Source organism: Ornithodoros turicata, chromosome 1 (genome assembly GCF_037126465.1).
Source record: "Ornithodoros turicata isolate Travis chromosome 1, ASM3712646v1, whole genome shotgun sequence".
Lineage (NCBI taxonomy): Eukaryota > Metazoa > Arthropoda > Arachnida > Ixodida > Argasidae > Ornithodoros > Ornithodoros turicata.
The window spans coordinates 130,108,036-130,134,754 of NC_088201.1; the positions used below are offsets into that span (position 1 = coordinate 130,108,036).

Below are 26,719 nucleotides of genomic sequence, written 5' to 3' on the forward strand. Positions count from 1 at the left end.
TCGTTCTGCGCACTGTGCGAAGCTCTCTTTATGAACGCGTTCATGGAGTAGTTGGTATATATTCGATACATAAGATACGCAGCCAGAGACAAGGGTTGGCAGACTTCACGCAACAGTTGCTAGCCAACAACTGATAGAATTAAATGCAACAGAAAATAAGGAAAACACAAGGGGAAGTGACAGGAAAAACTGGCTTGTTAGTCATTATCTTACTGTTCGGTGGTCAATTGACTTATCGCCACAAGAGATTAGCTACCTGTGCGACTCGCGCTGTTAGACCACCGAACAGGAATATATTGACTAACAAGTCAGTTTTTTTCCTGTCACTTCCCCTTGTGTTCCCCTTATTTTCTGTTGCATTAGATTAATTCAGTTATTAGTAAGCAGCGGTTGCGTGTCTGTCGTCCCCTGGCTCTGACTGAGTATGATTGATTGATTTTTAAAAGAAAAAAATGGAGATGACTGCGTATCTTCTGTAGCTCTCTTTATGTTTTATGCACTACTTGCACTCATGCAGTAAAACTCTCTAGTAGTGAGCTTTAGTGCATACATTGCGTACGTAAAAGACCTTTTACGAACGCAAAGGAGATAGCGTACGATGGACTAAAGCGTTGTTGGTTCTGCGCGTGCAAAAACATAAAGAGAGCTTCGCCCATTGCGCAGGACCACCACGCTATCCCTTACGTACGCAAAGGCGATAGCATACGGTGCACTGAAACTCTCCATTATCGTGTGTTTTAGTACATCGGAAGAATTCTACGAAAACGATACGATAAAGGAAGTTATCAAATCCAAGCTTAGTATTGTGATGTCACCCATTTCAAAGAAGCAGTGCAATTGGCTTATCATGTAATATGTATCTCTGAAGTTCCGGCCGCTCTTCGTAGAGAGCTTAAAATAAACCTTTACATGTTATTATCACGATGCTGATGCACAGACCGCAGGTGTTGTACAGCAGGAAGCTCACATAGCTTACATTGCTTGAGATCCGTGTGCTTCAACTGTGGTTAGATAAATCTGAAGATAAAAAAGAATATATTGTGTGATTTGGAAGTGTCAGAAGAAGCGTTGCTTCCCTCTTACGTGTCTCTGAAGTAGCGATAATGTGATAACTGTACGAGGGCGTTGTATGTTTTCTCATTGCTATTTTACTGGTGAACTAAAGATGACATCTTTCACATCTATTACAACACATTGTATACGCACTTGGAGCTTCTTGATCACACACAGCAGGGTGCTGTAAAAGCGCCTGATGCCACCTTTATGCAAATAAATGTTTCAACGAAAATTGCTTGAAATGTGCACTGCACTACAGTGACCGTATACTCAACAACAAATGGAGTTGTGCTTGACTTTTACGGAGTCTGGTCTGGTGCTGGACAGCTGGTCTTCCGCTTCTACCAATTGCGCACATACTATGTCTGCAAAGCTTTCCTTCTTTCTTTCTTTCTTTTTTGTGCAGCAGCATGATGTCAGGCTTGTAGGGATGAGACGGGAGGATGGACAACAGATGACAAATTATACATAAATAAATGTTGGGTAATACCTGTTACCAACCAAACAGAGAAAAAAAAACGATCCGAAATGCGCGTATCAGAGTAGCCCAACCAAAGTCATCCACACGCAATGATGGCTGTTTGAAGAGAGATGGCATAAAGAAGATTAAAGGACCTGGGCGAGGATGATCTGTACGTTCGGAACTTTGGAAACAGATGTTCGTTGCTGGGACGTTACCAACACCCTTTGAATATCAACATCTTCTCACCTGATTTTCGTTACCTACCACCTTCTTACAGCCTATTCAGGACTTCGGGTTATAGGAGGAGCTGGACCAGTTCCATATTTCCAATTCATGCAAGCGGCATTTGGGCCACGCGAAGTTTATGCGGAAGTGTGCAGAGGACCCCCCCATCAAATGGCGCTCCCAAACAAACCGAGCGGAAAAGTTTGGAACCTTAAAGGAACCTGACAATATTCACCCACAAATCAGCATTTAAAGGCATTGCCATAAGAACAACAACGCACAACACGCGCCCTTCGATTTTCAATGCGCGCATCCCTCGGCGATAGGTAGATGTTGCCTGCTTTACGAGGCGAAATGAGTCAACTGAGTGCTCTGATATCGGCCTCTGTGCTAGTTTGCCATCGCTTATATAACGATATTCCTTGCCTGGCACGCCACTGGCCTCAGATCCCCTCACAAGTTTTGTGCGTCGAAGCAAGAGTCTCATAACAGCAAGGGATTTGTTTTATTTTTGCATGCGCAACAAATTCTGCGAACTTACCTGTCTTGTAGGGTGTTTGAGATGCCGTACAGAGCATTCAACTCACGCGTTTCTTGCAAAATGCGTGGTGTATTTGCGTTAACTCACCTGGTTGAGGACCTCAACCAAAGCTTCAGTGTATCTCGTGAAGCCTCCTTTACAGGTCGGAAATTTGGAACCAAAATGGAACCTCGAAGAACCCAATATTCGTTAACTAAACTTGCACTAAATGTTTCGCTATGACACAGGCAACGTCCCACTAGAGAACGAATGCAAAGCGGCAACAACGGAGCGTGCTGCACGCGATTTTCTATTCCTAATACATGGCTTCTATGGTAGCAGTATCAGGTGAAGCCTGCTTTACGTTTTGTCCCGAATTGCTGGGCATGAGGGCTCTAAGGAGAATTTCGCAATGAATGTAATTCGGAAGAAAACGCGTGTGATTTATTGACGATCCTGGGATACGCTGCTACAATTTCTACTTATTCATTCATTATCCAACCAGCTTCATAATCTTCTTGGCAATCGCTGAACATGCTACCACCAGGAAGGACACCCCTAAGTACTGAACTCTAGAACAGCAGCTAGACCCGCAACGACATTGCTGACGACGTCGTCTACAGAGGTACCGACTGGGACGAACACGTTCAAGGCCCAGTCCTCCGATGGCGAGCGTAGCGATACTGTGGCCCCGGTAGAAGACGTCACACAAGGGCAGCAGCTGGGGTGATCGGTGAAACATATAGATGATAATGAGGAGCTCAGGGAACACAAGTCACAACGCTACTCTTGTTTTTCATTATTCTTATTTCTATCCGATTCATCATTTCCGGCATCAGCTGTTTTTCTTGAGTAACGCATGTTAAGCTGTGCTAAGCTGTTTCTGGTCTGTATCTACTTACTCTGCCCCCAGGATGAGACTTTGCGTGGAGCGTTTGAGGCGTTGTGATAAACAACGATAAAACACGATACGATGTGATAAAACACGAAGAGGTGCTCAGCCTCCCGTTTCTATGTGGTACATAAATCTTAAATATTTTCATGTATGAAGATGATGTATGAAAACGGTTGTTTTACACTAAGCATGCCTACTGTAATGCTACTTAGTGAATGACACCGCAAACTGCATTCAGCAAACTTCGTGTGTATTGTCTGTAGCAGTCTGCGTTGTGATGGTTTGTAAAGAAAACTTTCTGCGTCGTTATTACACAGTTGTAAAGAATCCCTCGCAGGGTGGCGCCAGTTGCAATCCGTGCCAACCGTTTTAGCGATAGGATGCACATACGGGATCTCAATTTCTCAGGCTTGTAAGACTATCTGTGGAGAAGTGACGCTTCGCAACACTACTGCGTCACGGCTTATACTGACACTCCGTTGAACGACATTTGCGTTTTGAAAACGGCATTTGTGGTTTTGTGTGGTTGGTGTTGTTTATACGTCTGGTGAGGTATAAATTGTTTTCAGTATGTCTAAAAATATGTTCTCTGCGGTGTATAGGAGGTATTGTGAAACATTGTGTCCAGAATACAACACTTTGTTTCGATCACTCTATGTGGCATGTCGAACATGACAGGATACTCCATTGCTAAATGTCATCGACATCACGTTGTCCGTAATGCATTTGCTCAGGGACGTATACTATGTCAAAGATAGCGCGATAACCTTTATGTTGACTGTCTCACGCAGAAACTATGGCAGATGCTTGAGAAGGGAAGTCTTACACGGGTATCCATCAAAGATCTACAAGAGGCTCTACCACAGGTGGGTTTCTTTTGTCAACTCGTTTGCTTTGATTAGTGTAGGAAATTGTACCACACTCTACACACAGAGCAAACGAGGCCGGTTAAATGTGCTATAGGCTACGAAAATGAAGCAAACACGATTAGTTCATGGCTTCGCTGTTACACAGTCGTTCATTGATATTGCAGCACAATTACTCTGCGGAGTTAGCTAACTAGCTGTTGATCATTCTTGTATTCGTTTCTTGCCCTTTCCATGTTTCCTGCTATTTCCTACATTGTTCCAGCAATTTGCTTAATGCTGTTACGTTAGTTTTGCGTAGAACTTTGCGCATCCTGCTGCTGCTGGTTTAGTTCTGTTATCGCATTTTAAGGGTTATTCTGGCGAAACTGCTTCTCGTGATGTATGACCTGGGGTGCTAGACTCGTCGTATCTTAAAACACGAAGAAAGTTCAAGATGTGAGACGGAGGGCAGCCATTGGATGCTTTCCGTGGCCCACGTGAGCGCTCCTGACTGTCAATCAAACCTCAGGTCAAGGTTACCGAGGCGCGCGCACTTTGAAATATTTTCATGACGTCAAAATGACGTCAAATTCGGGAGATATGAGGAAAGGCTGCCGTTGGACAGATTCACTAGCCCACGTGACGGCCCGTGTTGTCAATCAAACCAAAGTTCAAGGGAAAAAAATGCAGCTTTTGGCAGAAGTCCCGTGACGTCAAAGTGACGCTGCGCAACTTCTTTTCCACCGAGAAAAGTTCAAGGAAAGATGGAGGCGAACTTCGAAGTTTGTAAGAAAGATTGCGGCCGCTTTTATCGCCGTGCCCTTTACTACTGCGCCTCTGACTCCCCATTTATCATGAGTATCGTTTAAAATGCCAAACGAGGATTTTTGCTCGTGTTACCGACTGTCGATGAACGCTGTTCGTTCGCTGTGTGACCATCTGCACAGGGCCTACACTCTCAGAACAGAACTTCACCGCATAGCATGTTGTGCGCAAACTACAGATGATGCTTATAAGAATGATATGCTTATCACTTTCTGATTTGAAGAGAGAAGGGGACATAGGCACTTTTATAGCAATTATCATATACCCAAATTGCTATACGCCCCCGTCGCTCTTCAAATCGAAAGCGGTAATCCTATCATTCGTGTCAATGATTTGCGGACAACGTGCTATGCGGTGTAGTACTGTACTGAGAGTGTAAGATTCACGCAAGATGCGCTTCTCGTCACGGATAATGATAGCATCGCGCACAAGATTGTTGTGTTCTCCGCGTATGACAGTGTACCTTCCATGGCTGCAGGTTCCGTGATGTTCTCTTGTTTGCACGTGGTTTCCTTGCTGTACAAAAATGACATTTCAATTGAGACGCGGAGGAGGACAACAGCTTTCCTTCTGATTGAGAGATGCATCCTAAAAATAAAATGTACACAACAGAGACATGAACACTGCATGTGCAGGGCGTTGGAAAGCGTCGGTCCTCTTCTATGCAGTGGAGCAGGACCTCGATATCAGCGAAATTTTCAGAAAATCATAGTCTCGGCTGCTACAGACTACACTCTAAAAAAAGGGAGTCGAAAGAGAGTATTAAGCGATTTTACACCCCCTGCTGCGGGTGAACTCTCACCAAGCACCCTTGAAACTCCCTGTTTGTGCGTTTCTGTGTTTTGATACTTTAATAACTCCCTTCAACCTACGCTTGACTCCGTGGCGAGAGTTAAGCCGACGCATCTGCTTATTCTTGGACCGTTTTCCTCCTTGTCATTGCGCGGTCTAGCAACAATGATATCGAGGCCGTTGAGTTTGAGCGTTTGAGCTCTGCGTGCGTCCGTACGTCTCTCTTTGCTTGTCCTGCGCAGACTTGTTAACGATCTATTGGACCGCTGAATAATATTTTCTTCCAGCAAGAACATTTTGCAGCGTGCTGAGGTGTAATCAATGCGACTGCTGCAAGTCATATAGCTGCGTGTCCTACCACTATGTACTTAAGGTAAGTCTGCGTCCTGTGATACGTACATACACGTATATGTTGCTTTGAAAGGAGGATCCGCTTTGGGGACACTGCTAACAAAATGCGGTAGACGTTGGCCTGTACTTCGTTCAGAAATATATAGTTGAGAGTTTCTTTCTTTTCATAAGCTTGGAAGTACCTTTTTGTTGTGTTCTAAAGGAACTCCGCTAAATGAATTTTGACAATTATCAGGCCATCACAATGACGATAGTTGAAATGTAATTTTAGCTAGGACACTGTGTACGTGTTAACCAATGTTAACTATATTGCAGAACAGTCCTGCTTTAATGACACGCACTGTAGATGACGAAGTTGATAATTTCCCCTGAGAGGCCAGCATAGCTTGTCATTCAAATGACGAACTGTGAAGGTGGTGTGATGGAGGTCTCGTGCGCTGGTAAGTTTCAGTGGGGTAGGTACTAGTGCTGTTCTGTATTAGTATTTCATTCATGTGTATCCCGTCGATGATAAGTGGTGTCAGTGTTGAGTTCTAATGATGTTGTTAATAAGTTTCAGATTGACCAGTGGCTTGCACAGCACAGTGGAAAACACGATCAAATAAAAGCTGCTATACCTCCACAAAGGAAGAAAGTACTATGTAAATTGCAAGGAAGAGAAGGGCAACAGTTGAACAAAAGGGTAGGTACAATGTAGTGAATTAAATCCCCATTATTTTCTTATTCTATTACATCGCATCGCAGTGCTGGACAAAAGTTTAGAAACACTCTCTGGAGCATATCTTCCTCAGCGTGACACGCCAGCAGCGAATGGCACCTATAGACTTGCAAACAGATGACTGGGTTGCCTAGGCACGTGTCTGTAAGTTCATGCGGCCCCATTAGCTGCTAGCGTATCACTCTGAGGAAGGCGCCGGAGCGTGTTCCATAAACTTTTGTGTAGCACTGTGCTAGCATCAATCAATTTTTCCACTCGTATGATTCAAACCATTCATTTTCCTAGCAGTGTTGGTTTGGCATAAGAAATGGTTAATTAGCAAAAATATTTGGCATATGATAGCATCAGATATCGCCACTGCGTGGTCTCTCATTGTCTATATTTATGTTGCGGATTATTACACAGCAGGAGTAGTCTGTCGTTGCTCATCTGGTGAAGCAGATCAATCTGACCTGTTCCTTGTGTAGGTGCTTACCTTACTTCATGTGCTCTATAATAGATATACAGCAAAATGCATACACACACCTATTTTAGGAAAGCTGCAACAGATGAACAAACCGGAGATTCACTCTCACACCAATATGCACATTCCAAAAACTGTGATTTCTGCCAGTCTTGGACGACACACACATTCTTACAGCATACGTTTTTTTTTTACAGTGCATCCTGCTATCTGTCCCATCCTTATATTTAACGACGTAAAATGTTTGCAAATAAGCAAGTTTTCAAATCTGGTATGTATGTGCTCTGTTTGATTTGATTGTTCTCTAACTTACAGTAACGGAAAAAAATACTCTGCTCCTTCGATTAATAGGTCTACATTGCATACTTGACTGATACTACTTGAGAAGGCTATATAGAAAGGAATGTAACATAACTTCGTGGTATATCACTATAATTTGTCTCCGCTTAGCGGTGTCGCTTAAGACAAAAATGCTCTATATCTCACAAAAATGCTCACAGAAGACCCATTCAAGTTCCAGTCCTGCTGTATCGCGGTGAAGGGACGCGCCTGTCCAGTAAATGACCGCATTCAAACATCACGAAGGCTTGAACCTGAAGTATGTTGCATTGGTTAGGGAGCGCTTGAGGTGCCGTTAAACACTTCGAATACTAACTTGTTGTTTCTAGTCACATGATTAGTTCCATGTACATAGCGTGTAATGTGCATTGTAATGTTCCACTTCTGTTCTGTATCAGAGGCACAATAAAAGTATTTTTTTAAATATACTGTTGTACAACACTTCCTTGCATGTTTTTCAAGATGAAAAATTGATTAGAGTAATGCACACCCAGGATAGGGGCATAATTTTTACGCCTTATGTAGTGTGACAATAACTCCCCAACGGAGTTACGTTAACCTCATGAGTGGAGTTGCTTTTACACTCGACATGCTGGAGTAAATAGGGAACTGTATGGGATTTACAATGGAAATCCCGAAATCTAGGGATTGTAAAAACGGCTCGGGATTCCGAACCCTAATGGGATGGTATGGAACTATATGCATGATTTGTGACCTTTTTGACTATTTCCCCGTTTACAGCTATAAATTTACTTTTTGTGACTGTCACTGCTCAATGCACTACTATGGGATGGTATGGGACTACCTGAATGTTTTGCGACGTGTTTTGACTATTGCCTCGTATACAGCCGCTTATGTGAGGCATTTCTCTTGATCACACGCGTTTTGAGTGTTCTTTTTTTTTTCTTCACATCATTAGATTGTGGATAATTATGCTCGAGATTTGCTTCGCTCATCGCTTTCACTCTCGGCGATGGGCCCTAAGTTCTGTCCATCAGCTATATACCTCTCTGAAGGTTGCACACGACGTGCTGTATATGATACTGCCTCTCATACGCGCGCGCATTCAGCTTATGACATTTCTCGCTGCACCGATGTCAGCACTGATCGCAACACTCAAATAGACCTCTACCCGTGAAACATGATCATGACGTCGGTAGACAAAATGAAACCGAAACAAATCGAAAGGGGAGGGCTGGGTTCCACGAATGGACACTTGTTCGCTGTCTCCTATTGAAAGAAAAGTAGGACCGAAGGTCGCGTCCCTTTCAGGGACCATCGTAACCCCCTCAAGACCGTGGCTTTTGGGTGTGACCTTGTTCACCCCTACACTGTTAGAAGAAAAGGTATATAAAAGGTATAAAAGAGGTATAAATAAGGTCAAGAGTACGACATTTATACCTCATCACCATTGTCTATACCCTGTTTAAACCATGTGTAAGGTATAGATCACTGATTCTATACCTTCCACGGCAGCTGAGGGTATAAAAAAGTACTTCTATATTACGTTTATACCTTCGGCGTTTTGTATACCTTTTCTCCCGCAACATCTGGGATCACATTAATTTGTGACGGCGGCTATATCATCTCAGTTAAATAATAAGTTAAGTTAAAAACATAGTCAGTAATACAGTAGCATTCTAATTATATTGGGTTGTGACATCTGGAAGCCAATTATTTGATCCCAAAATAAATAAATTTACACGCCCTCACTTCTTAAGTTGCTTCCCGCGCGAAGGATGGTCTCCACCCTGTGTAGCCGCGCTGTGTTGTATATGTATCTGTTCTCCAGCGAATGCCAACTGCTCCTGGAAATATTTTTCCTAATATTTGTTGGTGTTGCTTATTGGTTTCAAATTTAATGCTAATTTTTACTTAATTTATTTCCTCTCCAATTCACATCCATGCTTTGTGAGTTTGTGCGCGAGTGTCTCCAGGCATTTTCTTTTTTGTTATCGTTCCTTTGGTTCTGTTTTTTTTTTATATTTGTGGAAAGCTGCGCTGGGAAGCCGCCACTCGGATATGACGCTGAAACAAATCGAATATTACCGTTTTCTTCAATTATGCCACAAAGCCCTTAAAAATATACCCTCTAGGAGGTATATGTTTATACCCTGAGGTGCAAATAATATGCCTTCAGGTAGGTATAAAGATAGTATACCTTGAGGAAGGTATAGCGTGTATACCTCAAAAGGTACACGCCCTGGGACAAGCCGTTTATACCCCAAAAGGTATAAATTTTTCTAACAGTGTAGCTTCGAGCGTAGTTCAAGTCTACTAAATTGGTGGTGCTCTTGAACAGTATGGCGTCATTTGTCTGCAAACAGGGAGAGGTCTACTGAAAACGGCAATAGAATTGACGCGATGTGCCGCGTCGTAAAAAAGACTCCAGTTTGCAGACGCCATTTCCAAGAAAGACCGATGGGATGCTCGCAATTCCAACTTAGGAATTAATATATTTTTAACATAATAAGCGGCATTTTTTTTTATTGTGACGCTGTGGCAGCAGTGCATGACGCGTCCTGGATTGGGCACACGGGGCCATGCCATCCAATCACAAATGCGGTATAAGGTAAGGCTTTCCAACTTAGGTCTTTCCTACATCTTCTCCGGATCCCCACAATAGAACGAAGTGCAAGAATACAAAGAGGACGAGATGAAGCTTCAATAAACTGTTCATCATTACGCACACTATGGCTCATTAGAACATGCTGATAAAAAGCAAAAGCAAAATCATTTTTGAGAATTATGCAAGAGGAGCACTAGTCTGTCCTCGCATAAGGAAATCATCGATCTCCGATTCGCCCATAATGAAACTAAAGAGGATGCAAATTGCTTCTAAAATTCCAGACATTAAGCCTATGACACTGCACTTGTTTAAGCACTATGACATGTCTTTCAAAATGTGCTGACGTTCCTCCCTCCATCTCTTATATTGTTTTTCGCCCTACGAGAACCTCATTGGCGAAAAATAGTCATGGCTGTATCGTCGCAAGCACGTAATAATAATTACGAGGAAACATCTGTTGCTCTACCAGCATGAACATAAGTTATGTTCATGCTGATAGAGCTGTCGAGGGTTATGGTTTTACGACGGAGAGAACATGATGTTTCTAATTATCACTTCTGTCGAGCATTAAGTTATATAACATAATAACCAGGGAACATCTCTTGCTCTATCAGCATGTTCATGCATGTTAACGCATGTTCATGCTGATAGAGCAAGAGATGTTCCTTGGTTATTATGTTACATAACTTAATGCTCGACAGAAAAGTGTTAATCAGAAACATCATGTTCTCTCCGTCCTCGATCCAACTCTCGACAGCGTTGTATCAAAGCACTGCTTGGTGGCAGACAATCTTAAAACACGACAGTCCAACTCAACCTTTAAAGCCATTAAAATGAATGGGCTGAGCAGCGCTTGAATATGTCTGCTCCTTTGGTGGACGAAATCGCTGATCGGCCGTTGTTCGGAAAGATTGAAGCCAGTGTGATATTTCCGAAGAAATGGGAGTTCTCTTTCGACACAGGCGGAGGTGTCCACGATGTCCATTAGGCGAAACAAAAATTCTAGGAAAAATCTTCCCGGAAACAACACCGCAAGCGATGCTGCCCCGACGACCGTTTTACGGGCCGCGCATTTCAAGATACGGCCCACCCGGGGGCCGCGTTGTCAACGGACCGCGTTATCAACGGCCCCTCTACGGTATATGATGGACCGGCTCCCACTACGCGGATTTGAAGGGTGATACGGTACCCTTGTAATGTCGCCAAGAGAACCCAATGTCGGCATCTGTCCAGATCCCATGTCGTTATCTTATCTTGCCGGTGTGATAACTAGGCTTGCTGCGTTTCCTGGAATGCATAGCAGTAAAAAGCTCTCTGTTTGTTTACACCTGTAGTTCGTGTGGTTTTGTTATAGAGCGTGTACGTTTTTTATCCTTGACAGATTTTTATAAAACCTATTGAGAACAGCATAGATGTAGTTTTTGCAGTATAGAGTTACACGGCCAGACGGTCATTGTCACAAAGAGACCATGTAACTACAATATGACTAATTAACTAAAATTCATTAATTAGGAAAATATTTTATGTAATTACGAAAGTGTGCACAAAATAAAGTTTGTAGAACGGGAGGCAATTCTTGTTGAAAGTCATCCTGTCTCTTGGAAATATTGAAACGAGCGCGTGCGGTGAAATATTCATAGAAGAATTTCGCTATGTAAATGAGCCGAAACCGAAATCGCGCGTTCGACAGCAGCGCATTGCGTAAGCCGACAAGGGGTTATCTGGGCCATAAAGCAGTTGAGACGGCAGCAGATGAGCACCTACTTTAGTCATACATTGTTCCAAAATAAGTGGCCCCCAGTCGTGGCAGGAGCGTTGTCCTCCCGACCAGCGCGGTTTCGGTTTCGACTCATTTTCATATAAGACAAAATAATTCTGTTATGGATATTTCAGCGAACGTGTTTGAATGAGGGTTGTGTTTTTGTTTTCTTTTTTTTTACATCAAATGGATTTCAGCAATGACTGTTCTAATTCTACTGTCTCGGTTTTGCCCAGAATCCCTTAATCAACGTTACGAATTCATAATTAGTGGGGTCCCCGAGAGGATGGCCGCAGGCTATATAACGCAACTGCAAAGATCACACCGAGACTGCCCCCATAGCTTTTTTTAGATAAAAATATGTACAGAAAAAAAAACCTGTATAATTAAATGGCATTGGCAGGGAGCCCCTGATTTCATTGTCCATCACGGCAGCATGCCTGCAACTGAATGAAGAAAAGGCACCAGCAGTGGGGTTTGTATCCATACTCTCTGATGTAAGTGTCTCAGTAAGCATGACAACGTAACACCTAGAATGTGGCATACCTCGCGAGCCTTGCCTCCCTGCCTTCAGCACGTTGTATTCCACGAGCGGGAAAAGCAACCTGACACTGGGCGTTCAGTTGTGATTTGGTTCAGTTCAATGGCTACAGGACGCAAGTTTGGCTTTGAGCAATCATCGCAAAAACCCAATCTTTGTTTGAAACAAAGCCTTAGCATAAACCTTCCCTTCCTGACACATCGGACCAGGTGTCATCAGATTCTATTTCGCTGTATCCATAGCCGTGGAGCTTACTCAAGTGGCTTGATTGTCCAGTTCTTTCGAATTTCAGAGCACTACCGCCAGTGAAACTTCACTCATTACAAGTTGTCTTGATTGCAAAACTCAAGTTCAAAGGCTCTGCTACAAACAAACCGCGTTGTATGATACAGAATCTGTATCAATGAGATATCCGCAAAGCTTAACTGTAAGGGATATAGGTGAATAATTATCTACGGCATTTAAAACCACCAGGCAACACATGTTTACATACAATTATAGCAGCCCTTTATTTGCAATCAAGCTTTATCGCCAGTTCTTCCTCAGCATTTCTGTCACTACCTGTAGCTTTCCTGCTTTGCCGAGCGAATAATAAATTGGTCATGAAAAGTCATCCAAGTTCACAAGCTAAGGCTTACCTTGCATCAAAGCATAAAGTCGATATGTTTACGTGATTGGCTTTCCAGGTGCATATTGAACAGAGCAGAACCTGTGCAATGGAATTTTGTTTATTCATCACTGCATGCCCTGCTGTGGGACAAAATTCTGGATCTCTTAACTTCTAGCGGACGCCTTAGTTCGCCTTTACTCTAAAGGTTTAGCACGATAATTAATGGTTTGCGCACGGCGCCCATTTGTCTTTAGTCAACATAGTTTTTTGTTGGTTTACATAGGCATTGCCACTTCGCATTTCTAGAGAAACCAGAAAACATAATTCTATGGGCCTACTATTGTGCGCAAGCACGATAGTATTGTGTCATATTCAGAGTGGTCCTATACCACATACATATACCATACTTTGGGTCGTTGAATGAATGTCCGTACTGTTTATTTTGAGTTTGAGTTTGATTATTTATTTCTGTGTTTGCAGGTTCAATGGTCGCATTTCCTGAACAACATATTCAGTAAGGCAAATATCACTATAGCTGATGACGAACACATATTTTACGTTGCTGTTCATAAATTCGAAAGACTCCTGGAGTATCTTGCGTCATATGAAAGGTAAGAAGTATTCGTTATTCTGGTGTGAACCTGCTGAAATAAAGAATGTGAAAAAAAGAAAAAGAAAGAAATGGTCCACCTAATGGGATGAAAACTTTAATTGAAAGACACATTTTTGTACATAATATTGCATCAACATTACTAAATCCACTGTTCCTGCTCTCACAACGAAAAAAAAGGAATTTGAAATACTACAGTTGCAAATTGTAAAGTGTAATAGCAAATACTACACGTTATTAGAGTGTGTACAGATTCTGGCCAAGGAAGATATATGTACTAGCTGTAGTAGCGGCGGCCTATACATCACTGTAAGTAGCAATGAAGCCAGGAGCAGGTCTCCTTCTGTTGCCCTAGAATTCAAGATGAATGATCCATTGAGATACCAAGGTATGCACGGTAACGCCTCCTCATCTGTTAATCAGTCAGCGGAGATTCAGGGGTTGCCAACTAATGGAACCAGTCGACCAGCCCATGTTCTACGGCGCAGGGGAAAGACGCATTGTTTCTGACCATTCCTGTGCACTTACAAATGAAACGTGGTTCCTGGTGATTTCTTGTCACTCTTTGTGCACCCGTACACAATACACGAGCCAGCCGTGCTCGGAATCCGGCGGAACGGCTCTATGTTTTCCGATTGCTAAGATGGCGTCATGTTGTCTTCACTTATAGAGCACCCCTTCCATTCCTGCCGTATATGTGTATCCTCCTTGATTCCACCGTAGTTTTATGGAATCCCGTTACGCTTGACATCAAAATGATCTGACCCTCCCGTCAGACGAGCCCACGATACCAAACGTGTCAATGGCTTCTCCCTCACGTCATCTACCTGCCATCTGAAAATTCAGCCGTTTCGTAGCTGTAGCAAACTGCTTGTTCAGCAAGAATGCAGTCAGGAGTAATTCCTTCTCACATTTGGTGACCCGTCGATGACCCACGTTCTCCGTGGACGAACATCCAGGAACGAGTAAGCGATGTTCCATCTACTGAGCTTGAATGTTGAACAGCGTTCGAACTCCACTGCCATTTTTTTAAGAAACAGGTCAACTGGATACATCCGTGTGCCCCGCCTACAATATAGAAACAGGTACGGTTGCCATCCTCATCAACTGTCAGCGGTATGAGAGGCACCGTACCGCGCTCTGGCACCGCCTCGTTCGTCCTAGCGACACTATAGTTGGCACTGCCCAAGACTGTGACTTGCCTGCGGTACTCAAGTTCCTCAGGAAAACATCTTGACTTCCGAACTTTTTGACAAACTATGATGGCTAGACCAGCACTCTACAATAAGGGAAATGTAAAATTATGGTTACAGAACAGGCTGTTTTCTTTTTCTTTTTTGGGGGGGAAGGGGGGAGGGAGAATGGCACCCCCAACTCTTCTATAGCTATCATTTCTCTTCGTCGTTCGTTGCAATAAGCAGATACTCTCCCACCTTTATTCCTAATGTGAGCCCTATCGGTCACTAAAAGAGCCACGCCCTCGCCTGCGCATACTCCATTGCGACGATGGGGGACGATGCAGATTAGAGGGAAAGGCAGCGGCATTTCTTGTCATGCTTGTCATGCGATAGCTGATGTGTGCGGGCGGAACATTTCAGGGAAGTATGCCGCCAAGAGTATAATTTCAAATGACATCTAATAACATTGACACACGCGCGCTCTACAGACCGTTCGAGGGAAGAAAACCAATCAGAACCCAGTTTTTGCTCATTAACACATGATCACGGAGACCCTGCTTTTAGATACCGGTCTTTCTGGCAAAAGGACGCTGACTGTCTCCTTTCTGACCAACAACGCGTGATCTCGAACGCAGTATCCGGAATCCCGTTATGATGGAATGCAGATTCCGACATTTTAACACAAATACGCCGAGCTTCAAGATTTTTATAAGATTTTTATCGCCATCTTGCCCTGCCTAGCATGAGTTTGTTGGAGAATCTGTCGATCATCGTGAGGACATAGCGGAATCAGTGGGGTGGAGGCAGAGGGCTGACGATGTCGAGGTGTATGTGCGCGAAACGGGTGTCCGGTTCAAGGAATCGAGTGGGGTTCAAAGTCGTGTGGCGGATGACTTTGGACTGCTGGCTAGCCCTGCAGGAGAAAACCCAGCGATTGACGTCGCAGAGCATACCGGGCCAGACGTAGCGGGAAGTAATTAGCTGTTGCGTGGCCCGGACGCCGGGGTGCGCCACAGAATGGAGGTGATCAAACACCGAGCGGCGTACTGCAGGGGGAAGGAATGGTCGAGGAGTGCCACGGGAAACGTCGCAGCAGATCAGGGTACGAGCTTCGGGGAAGGTTACGTCCTCAAGAATCAAGCTTGTCGACGCCGCCGACCGCAGAGACTCGTTCTTCGTTTTGGGCTTGAAGTTCGGCCAGGTGGTCAAGTGCGGGCGCAAGGGCGGAGAGGTCTATGTCAATGCGGCTGAGGGCGTCGGTGACGAGGTTGAGGTGGCCGGAGATGTGGCGGATGTCTGAAGTGAACTCACCGATGAAGGCAAGATATCTCCAGAAGAAGGGAATGCGTAGACGAGCGGTTTGTGGTCCGTGAAGATTGAAAAAGCACGGCCTTCGAGGAAATGTCTGAAGTGCTTGACGCTAAGGTAAATTGCGAGTAGCTCCCGACTGAAGGTGCTATAGCGCGTTTCAGGTGGGCGCAACTTGCGGGAGAAGAATCCCAGGGGGTCGATGATTCAGAATTGTCTGTTGTCCTCTGCTGGAGGACCGCACCTGCGGCTGTGGAGGAACCGTCCACCATGAGGGAGGTTGGTGCACCAGGTACCGGGTGCACCAGCATGGTGGCTTTAGCAAGGGCCTCCTTGGTTTAGGCGAGTGCGGCAAAGGTGTCTGTGGTCCAGGACAGAGACGAGGTGGCGGAGCGCTTGATGGACACGAACGACTCGAGTGGTCTTAATATCTCCGCACAGTGAGGGATCTATTTATTTATTTATTTATTAGTTTCACGTGCCCGCCAACAGCGTGAGCCTACATAGAGGTGCACGGAAAGAAGATTAACTTACAAAACGATAAAAAGTTACAAAGAGGATAAAAATAAAGTAAAATTAGCAAAAATGTCCACACTAGTGTTCCCAATGTCATTAAAGCAACACTGCATGCGCGCCAAAGGAGAAGACGGGTGACAAAAACGTGGATAAAAAGTACGATGAACTCTACAATGTCTAGATGGCGCATGAAAATCGACACTGGCTAACAATAAAGGAGCACCTATTTTACCATGCACGACATTGAACAAGAAAGTCATATCCCGAATATAACGACGCTCCGTTGCTCGGGATGAAGCAGCGGTAAAAGTTTGTTATTCCCAAAAATGTCCGTTGCTGCTGCAAGTTGGCGGGTTGCGCAAAATCGATGATCGCTTGGACTTTGGATGTAGAGGAGAATCGCGAGCCGAGGAAATCTGATGGCCCAGGAAGTCCAATGCGGGAACGCCGAACTCGCTCTTGTTAGGGTTAATTGTTATTCCGAAATCGGTGAGACGGGAAAATAGCTGGCGCAGGTCGGCATCGTGCTGTGCGGGTTTTGCACTGGCCACAAGCATATCGTCGATGTAGGCATGCACGTTCGGAAGGCCACGGATGACACAGTCGATGAACCGTTGGAACGATTGAGCCGCGTTACGAAGGCCAAATGGCATCCATGGAAATTAGAATAGCCCGAAAGGAGTCGTTATGGCCGCTTTGGAATGTCTGCATCGGCAATGGGGATCTGATCGTATGCCCGTACGAGGACCATCTTCGAGAATATAGTAGCGCCATGTAAGGATGCCTTGAAGTCATGGACATGAGGGATGGGGTTCTGATTGGGGATGGCAACGCGATTTAAGGCTCTGTAGTCCCCGCAGGGGCGCCAGTCGCCGGTCTTCTTAGGCACCATGTGCAGCGCCGACGCCCAGCTGCTGGAAGATGGGCGGATGATTCCAATTCCCAGCATGTGGTCGAACTCTGGGCGTGCGATTGCCATCTTCGCCAGCGGAAGACGACGGGGACGAGTGAAGACCGGGGGGCATATGGTTTCGATATGATGAACCGCGTTGTGTTTCACGGGCTGGGACCAGTCACAAGGGCGAGTTAGCTGCGGGAAGTCCTTCAAGATGGCGAGGAAGGGGTTGCTTATGTCTTGGTAGAAGGCAATTCGAAGCGATTGCAAGCACAAAACGTATGCCCGACACAGTGAGGCTGGTGGAGGAGTCTATGAGCTTGTGGCGGCGCATATTGACGAGCAGATGGTGATGGGTAAAAAATCGGCTCCGAGAATGGATTGGGTTACGTCGGCAACGAGAAAAATGCACCGAAAGTGCGTCGGACGACGATATTTAGGGTGAGCGAGCGCTGGGCATAGACCGGGATTCTGGAACCGTTGACTGCACTAGGTAGTACAATAATTGTTTTCGACGGTCTGTACGGTTTGCGGGGATTACGCTGACTTTCGTCCCAGTGTCGATGAGGTAACGTCGGACAGAAGCTTGCTCGCGGACGTAGAAGAGGCGACTGGGGAAGAGCCTGGGCCATTGGTCGCCATCAATGGTCCGCCGACTGGTTTCCCTGTTGTCGCCACAAGCAAGGTAGGAACCTATGGTGTGCGTCAGCACCGAAGCGGCGGTAGTACCAGCACATTACAGGGCTACGGTCCCGGGTGGCGGAACGGTTTGTGGAAGGGGAACGTCTTGGGCTGTGGCCACTTCGGCCGCGACGATGCCGTCGGAGATGGGTTTCTGATCTTGATGTGTGGGAAGCGGCTATGAGCGTGGCAAGGGAGGCAAGGGAGCGGAGCTCGCTACAAAGCTCGTCGCTGGTGGACTTCTCGAGCTGGCGCGGTTGGGGGCGGACAGGTTCCGAAAGGGGCAATGAAAGGGACACAGTAGCTACAGCTGGATTGGCCACCTCCATAACCGCGTCAGCAAGAGTGGCATGCTGGGGTCAGCGAGGGTCATGTCAGCCGCTGTGGCCAGGACCATTTGTACATTCTGCGTGAGGCGTTGGAGAAAGAGCTCACGCAGAAGGGCATCGTCCACGGAAGCTGAATGGTCGCCGAGCAGCTGTCGCATGCGCCGGCCTGCGGTCACCGAACTCTTCTGTCGAGAGAAGCTGTTCCAGGCGTGAGCGGGTTGATCACGTCGTTCGCTGGAGGAGAGCTTGCTTTAGCTGGTCATTCGGCGTAGAAGGGGGGGTGGGGGTCTTGCCAGGATGTCGTAGACTTCATTCGCAGCGGAAGGAGTAAGAGCTGAAATTACGTGGTAAAACTTGGTGGGTTGCGTGGTTATGCCGGCCAGGTTAAATTGAGCCTCGGCTTGGAGAAACCAGACTGTTGGGTTTCGGTCGAAATACGGGGGCAGCTTCACGGCGACGGCAGCTAGTGAAGACGTTGGGGTTGGAGCAGAGCTGGCTTGTTGGTCCCTGAGAGACATGTTGGAGCACGGGCGAAGGTTCTAGGATGTTCTAGAATGTTGTTGTTCTAGAATGTGTAGGAGAGAGAAAGAGAACCGGCTGGTTTGACGGCGAGAGCCCAACTAGTTTATTGTCCGCGGTTGCGCGGGCGCGAGATGTTGAACGAAGATGATGGCGACACCGCTGGGGCTGCTAGAAGTTATTAAAGAGCTTTAGCTGACCGTTCTGACGCCCCGCTCCGCTTACGGTGATCTGCTGAGCTCCCCCCCCCCCCCAAAGTACTTCGCTGGGACCGCCGCTGAAACACTTCGTGCAGCCATGCGTCCGCTTTCGTTCGTGTCTCGTTGTTGTCTCTCTCGGGCGTCAGCCGGGGCGCCTCCGTTTTCATTCGATACCTGTATTTAGAGAAGCAGCGATGCCTGGCGATGGATTCTTACTTCGCTAACATCCCTTCATCCTCTATCCTCCATCTGTCTTGCTTTGCTTTCTTTTCTTTCCTATAGTCGTGACGACGGCCACTTCTGTGTGGAAAACAACGGCGAGCGGAAACTGCCATTACCCCCCCCCCCCCTTTTGTGTCAATTCGGATAAATTATTACTGACACAAAAAACCGTTCGCCCTCCCCTCTCTTCGAATCAGAAGCGACGACCCTATAGCTCGTGGCCATGGTTGGCGCATAGCGTGGTATGCCGCGAAGTTCGGTTTTTAGAGTGCAGAAATCTGATGGTTCAGGTCCGATCCCCTCCTGTGATAGCTTCCTTATTTCTGCGTTTCATTGGCACCATTGCTTTAGGCGTTGGACAGTCCATGTTTTTGTTTCTACTGCCTTCATACACTACTCACTGCAATAAAACGTTCATCGCATATACCGGTGGCATAGCGAGGTAGAGTTCACCACCATGAACTCGCACCGTCGGTAGTGCAAGTAGGACGGGAAAAAAACCTCTCTTGGAAATAATCCTCTACCACTCAAACAACCCTTATGATCTTTCCTGATCCTTGTGTGCGTGTGGGGACTGGGGGGGGGGGGGGTACGTTACAGTCCCATGCATACATATTAAGTTATGGAACAATACCAAATTTACGAATTCGCACTTTTTGCATATCGCGTTGTGTAAGAAGCTCCCCCAGTGAATAATTACGAAATAATGTCATTGCAAAGTGAGTGAATATAACGTAAGTGCGTCAATATGTCGCATTTTCAGTACTAGCTTTATCCAGGGATAAAACACGTTACTTTGAAGCGCTGTGGCAGTTCCCAAACTGTGTTGCTGCGATGGATGAGAAACACGTAAAAATAGTGAAACCGAAGAAAACTGGCTCCCTTTATTACAACTGTTCGTCCTCGTTGATGCTTGTCAGAACACAATGTATGCACACAGTGGCCTCCCGCAAACGCACCGCATGACGTGATGGTGACCTCGGGGAGCTACCTGTAAGCTTGTGTAATGACAGCTCTAAAATATTATATCATTACGTGGTTAATTTATGATGCCAGACAACTATTAATATGCGTGACCCCCGCAGTGGCCGGCTCGTGGATTAAATTTTGAGCCCCTTTGGCTACCTGGCGTGCGACATACTGCTCACACATTTTCTCGTTTTTAAACGAAACTGAGCCGATACCTTCAGGTTTGGAACGCGAGCATGCAGTCAACTCGTTGTTAATAATTAACACGTTCTCAACTGACACAACGACTGCGCCGTGAATATGGGGACCCAAAAAAATGATTTGGTGTACATGGCTACCGTTGCTTCGACATCCGGGTGTCTCTTTTCCATTTCAAAAGCGATCTTTTCCCACATTCATAACTTAAAAAACAGAGACTAGGGGACAAAAAAACGACAACACAGACAAGGTCTCAAACACAGCTGAAAGTTTACTTAACAGTACAAACATATAAGGAGTTCCAGTGGGTGAGAAAGAAGGGTAAGGAGAACGTAAGAACATCCCCAAAACCAACGGGAATGTCAGGAAAGGCTTGCTGACATAGTTCCCAGCAGAGATAATGGACAGCGTTTCCTTCATAATCCTTTTGTTAAGGTCACTTTCACTGGACACTACAAAGGTGTCATGCCATCTGGACGCACAACCTCTACAGTCTTGTAGGTGTTTTACCAATTCGGAAGAACAATCATTATTTTTACTTTGAGGGCGTGTTCCCGCGAGCGATCATTCAGGCAGCGTTTACTTTGGCCGATATAACAAAAACCACATTCCAGAGGTATCTGATATACAATATTAGAACGACAGTTCACATACACAGTTCTGTGGGTTTTACACGAAGTTTCAACTTTTTCAAAGGGCGTCAACGAGTCTAAACGAAAGTCATTTCTAAATACAAGGTTCACATCAAATTTCTTCGCAACAAACAGCAAGTTATGAGAAATTTTATTAAAAAAAAGGAATTACGACACGATGACCCGTAACATTCTTTTCCTCTAGGGAAACGGAAAAAAAGCTTGTTTCCAAGCGTCATTAGACTATGAAAAATCATACAATAGGAGAAGCCCGCGTCCCTCAACTGAGACAGTTGGTGGCACAGAGAAGAATGTAACTGGTGAACGCAACACTTCTTCACAGCATTTGACAGTAACCCGGCGATGACTCCAAACTTGACAGTTTTTGAATGGCAGCTATTAGCAGACAGGATAGATTTGCCATAGTTCCAGCAAAGATAAGGGCTGAACAAAAGTTGTACATCCAAAAATTGTAGCTCGCCACAGTCTTAACTCGGTACCCTTTATTGTAACTTTTAGCAATGCGTAACCGTTATATAGTCGTAGATTTCGAAATATCATAGAGGTTACACGTCCGATACCTCTATTTAGATGTTAAACACGACTTGTAACGTGACACTGGAGGAGCAATAGAGGTTACTTCAGAGTTCAACGAAAATCCAATCCTCGTAACTTATAAATGTACCTTGGGTAGATCCCATGTACCTTTTATAGGAACGTTGTAACTTCTAAACGAATTCCGCCTTTGAATTTCCTTCGTTTGTTTTTCTTGTTTCTTTGCAAGATAACCTGTATAAAAGGTTCTGCTCAAAAGTCACTGTGTTCTCATTCAAACCGCACATTCAATCATTCAGGGCGAGAGTTTCGGATCGGTGTGCGTTACGTTGTCTCTGCGTCTGTACCAACTGCGGATCGTGTTCAGAATTGTGAAGAAAGCACAAGCTTGAAGTGGTGGAACTTTATCAGGGTATTTCTACGGTATGTTCACTACAAAGTTTATGTATATAGTTACGTCTTTGCTGGACAGTCTAGGAACACTAATCGCAGTCTGTTTCTGTCTGTCTCTTCAACATGGTTCAACGGTTCAACACAGTGTGTACGTGTGTGTGTTACGTCCGTTATTTGGTTAGTCCTTTGTCATCATTGTGCTTTACTTCTTCGTGTTCTTCTGATTAACCATAGCCGCGTCGCTGATGTGTCATTCTGACATATATCAGAAAGGAATAGAAATGCTTTGGGCGTACTCGAGAGGGAGTTGGAACAACGTGAGGACTGTAAAGAGTATGCCCCCTTGAAACTGAATGTCGTTCACCACAGCTGAAGTGTTGGTATTGTGACGTCCTCGTTCTGTTGCCTTAGCTGTAGTTCCAGGTTTGCCAATTAAATAACACATGTGCTCCAGTTGCAATTATTTCTTGATTTCATTTGTTGTGCATGTGAGTCTACACATGTAGTGATCACTCGCACTGAATGCCTTGAGATGAATTACGTATATTATGGCTATATGTTGCGAATGACAGTATGCCTTCTGCACTGATGAGAGCTCATTTTGAACACCATTTGTTCTGTAGTGTCTGTGAAGAGGCGGGCATCTTAGAGACAGCCATGGCTGGCGAAACTAACTTTTACGTCAGTGTGGTTGTTAGGAGACAGTAACCTCTATATATAGGTGATCTGTGTAACGTGTATAGAGGGTATTGCTTATAGGTTACAGGGTAACTTCTGAAATAGAGGGTAAAATTTTTGAAATGTTTGCCTTTACTACAAGGTACCAGATTTAGAGTGCATTCATGGGGTGCTCGACAGGAAAATCTAGTTCGGGTGCGACAGACCTGATAACACGTTCACAGTCATAAATGATGGACTCTTCGTTTGACAACAGCAACAAATCATCGACAAACCTTCTTACAAGAAGAGAGGCAGTGGAAACAGTTGAAATAAATGATATGACAGCAGCATCAACAGTACTCAGGTAAACTTCTGACAAAACCGGTGCAATGGCAGAACCAATACAGATGCCAGTCTTTTGGGTAAACAATTCTCCATCAGTACTTATAGCATTTGATTTAAGATAAAATTCTAGAACTCGAAGAAAACCCGAGACAGAAATACCCGCTTTTGACTGGAAACGCATCAGGTTACACTCTAAAAAATCTCTTACACGGTTTAACAGAGTACCAGCGCGGAGAGAATAATAGAGATCCTTAATATCCAGTGAAAATGCGTGACACCTTTTGCCGTGAAAAGATGCCAGAGTCTCACGGAGACTCTCAGAATTTTTCAAGACTAGTGGGCTAGGTTCGTAAATTGAGGAGTGACACTTCTTAATGAAATAAGATACAACTTTTTGCCAAGTGTGGTTCTCATTTACGACAATTCTCAGAGGCATAACAACCTTGTCATCTTTCAACAAAAACTTGACCGAAAGGGTCGAGCGGGAAGCGGAACATATAGTCTTACAGATAGCACTCATATCGTTTTCCATGAGCGTTGAACAAATCGCCAGTTTTGATTTCTGCAAATTGCCCGGGAACGGCTCAAGCAATTTCGCAACTGCATCCGTCTTTTTAGATTCAAAAAGGCTCACAGGAAGGACAGCAAACTTTGATGATTTGCCCGTTTCCAATAGATATAATCCTTATATCCGAAGTTCAGTTTGAATGGTCCTTATGGGCAAGGTTCTTCGTTTCGTTGCAGGAAAGCTTGAATCAACGCATTGGGACAACCGTCTCATAACTTGCTCAGAAAAGGCAGATGATTTTTCAGGGTCATTCAAAGCGGAGGAAACTTTGAAAAAGCAAGCGGCAACATCAAGCTTTGACGGCGTTAAATTAAAAAAAAAAATTTTGTCCCTTTAGACAAAATATTCGATGAACTTGACGACAGCCGAACGTTTTTGGGGTTAGCAATGTTGCATTGTGAATCATGGTTAGGTTTGGGTCTCATGGGGCAGGGAAGCGTGGACATCCGCAAAACAGATAAGCTAGAAGAAAAAGCGGCATTCTTCAAGGAGAGCCAATGTTTTTGAGCCTCACGTTTTCCCACATGGCATCTTTCCTTGCTACATTTCGGTATTGCTCATCATCGGCAAGTTTCCAAAAAATCAGGTGTTGCTCTACGAGGTGTACAAAACAGCTTCACAAAAGAGCTTGTCACATTGGCAACAGAGGTTTTTTTTTCCCCTTTTTCGTTTCTTCCTCCCGAAAGGCTCTGCGCGTCAAGCGCTAACCGCATACGACGAATTCTCGACGGAAAAACGGCCACCGTCATCGTTTTCCCGGTGAGCTGACGCGAGCAATGGGAACTTCACCGATTTCTCGACGACAGCGGTGGACAGAAAAATTCGGCGAAAAGCGGAAGCGGCCGCTCGACGCAGCCAATATAACCGCTCCACGCGCTGTCGTTCCACGAGCGGACGTGCCGGACCAGTGGCGGGCATTTCAGATGCCCGTATGGCTAACCTGGGAAGTGGGAAGGATGCTGTCGTCCGCTCGCTGCTGTCTGAGGGCGCCTTTGTAGCTCTTGCTTCGCGAATATGCTTTGACACCGCAATTACTTCTTTTGTTAGCCACTATAACTTTTCTATGTTTAGGAAAACATTTATCAGTTATTTTAAGTCAAAATCTAACACGGACTAACGAAGCGCCCGCTAGGGCGCCACCGTCCGCCCCAGTGGAAACCTGTGCATCCGGTTCATCCCGCCGTTTTTCCGTCGAATTGTCGTGCCAGTGGGGAAGTTGGCCGTTTTTCCGTCGAGAAATCATCGTATGCGGTTACCGCTTTAATATCGTCGGATTCCGTGCCTCGCGAACAAACTATCCGTGTTGTTCTTTCTGACGGACGGAGCTGCCGAGCGTAGTGATGTTGCACAAGGGTCTTTCATATCTCGCCAAAAATAAGATAAAATCTTGCGCGCTTCATCGATTCTGCTGTACGATAAGCCCGGGCCGCGATTGAATGGTTGCATTATTGCGTGATTATGCTGATACCTCCTTCTCCTCCTTCAGTCGTGCGCAGTCAGAAAAGGCGCTCGTGTGAATACACGTTTAAATGCCGTATTTTCACGGTGTCTTGGGTTCATTTCAATTTGACAGAATCCGGCTGATAAATCGATCACAGTGAAGTAACTAGCTGGCCTGAGCGGAGCGAGCGTCCCCTCAATATTTGCAAGCGTATACGGGTCAATCCGTGTGACCGAATTTAGCTTCCGGTAATCGGTTACAAATCGGTAACTCACGTCATGTTCCTGTACTAATAACGCGTACGGCATCCTGTACGCACGGTGATACCGGTGCAAGGGATCCCTGTTTGCATCCGGTGTTCTATGATTGCACAACGCCCCAAATTCATATTGGAGAACGCAAAATCAATTTAGTAATCCCGAAGAATACTCTCCAATTCTTGCTTTCGGGGAAATGCTAGGTGAGACAAGTCGAATTCAATGTCAATTTGCGCTTCGCTATGTACCTCGCCCCCACAGACGTCAACTGATCCCCTAAAACCCCTTCGGCCAAATGAAATGTGCCGACAATCTTGTTTATAGGAAGTACCAAAGTCCCTTTTGTAAGATTAGCAACATGAAACGGAAGTTCCCATCTGTTCTGCACGTGTACTAAACAGTTACCTCCGTTGAGACCATAGCTCGATGAGTCGTTCGGCCAAATGACACAAAGACACCCTTTTCCGATTCCGGTAGTGCGACACCAAAGCAAATGCATTATATCAGCGGCGGTATTCGAACTTCTGCCACGAGCCTCACAGCTACGCCGGTCAAAGCCACAGGGTATTCACTGAGCGGTTGACTCTGTGGTCCAGCGAAGGTTGGAACTGAGTTTATGATCGGTATACGCTGCCCCCCCCCCTCTCAGTGCCTTCTCAGTTAGCAACAGGTCGAGGCTCTGTGGCCTCAAGAGATCATGCCCAAGGATTCTCGTCATTTTCTATACAAGTGCAATTCTGCCGGAACTCATAATGCATTTGTGATGGAAAGAGATTTTGCCAAGTGCGAAGTGCAAATATACGACTCCGGTAATGCCTATGGTATCTCCCGTGACACTCATAAACTTTTTGAATCCAATGCATTTATGTATTGCGCTTCTTTGTCTCCCTTCTTACAAATTACTTCGAACGCCTTTTTAACGCAAAACAGAGATCATTGTGCCGGTATCAACGAGAAACTTGAATTTGCGACCACTCAAACCGCATTCGAAAATAGGGCAACACTCGTCCAAAATTCGTACAACAGTATAACTGTCACATTTCCTTTCATCCGGCACGTGCTTGCCGTGCGTGACGGGATATACGCATTTCTTTCTTTCTTTTTTTTTTTTTTTTTTTGTCGGGTGCATTCGTGGTAGGTCCGACTCGCACTGGCTGCTGCGATATAATTGGGCGAGATATTACTAACCGTCGACCGAACCCTGGGGCAGTTCCTTGCGAAATGTGCCACCTCGTTGCAGACAAAGCAACGCCGTTGCCGCATTAAATA

General features: G+C 45.3%; 1 protein-coding gene across 3 annotated transcripts in view; it reads left to right on the forward strand.

Annotated features, from left to right (window-relative positions):
* The window catches only part of LOC135378596 (neprilysin-1-like), a 254,298-nt gene that overhangs the window by 128,475 nt on the left and 99,104 nt on the right, over nt 1-26,719 (forward strand). For all 3 annotated transcript variants that reach the window (XM_064611657.1, XM_064611659.1, XM_064611658.1), the window contains 2 exons: nt 3,951-4,025; nt 13,455-13,585. In XM_064611657.1, the coding sequence (XP_064467727.1) occupies nt 3,951-4,025; nt 13,455-13,585 (206 nt within the window). The remainder of the gene's footprint in view (nt 1-3,950; nt 4,026-13,454; nt 13,586-26,719) is intronic.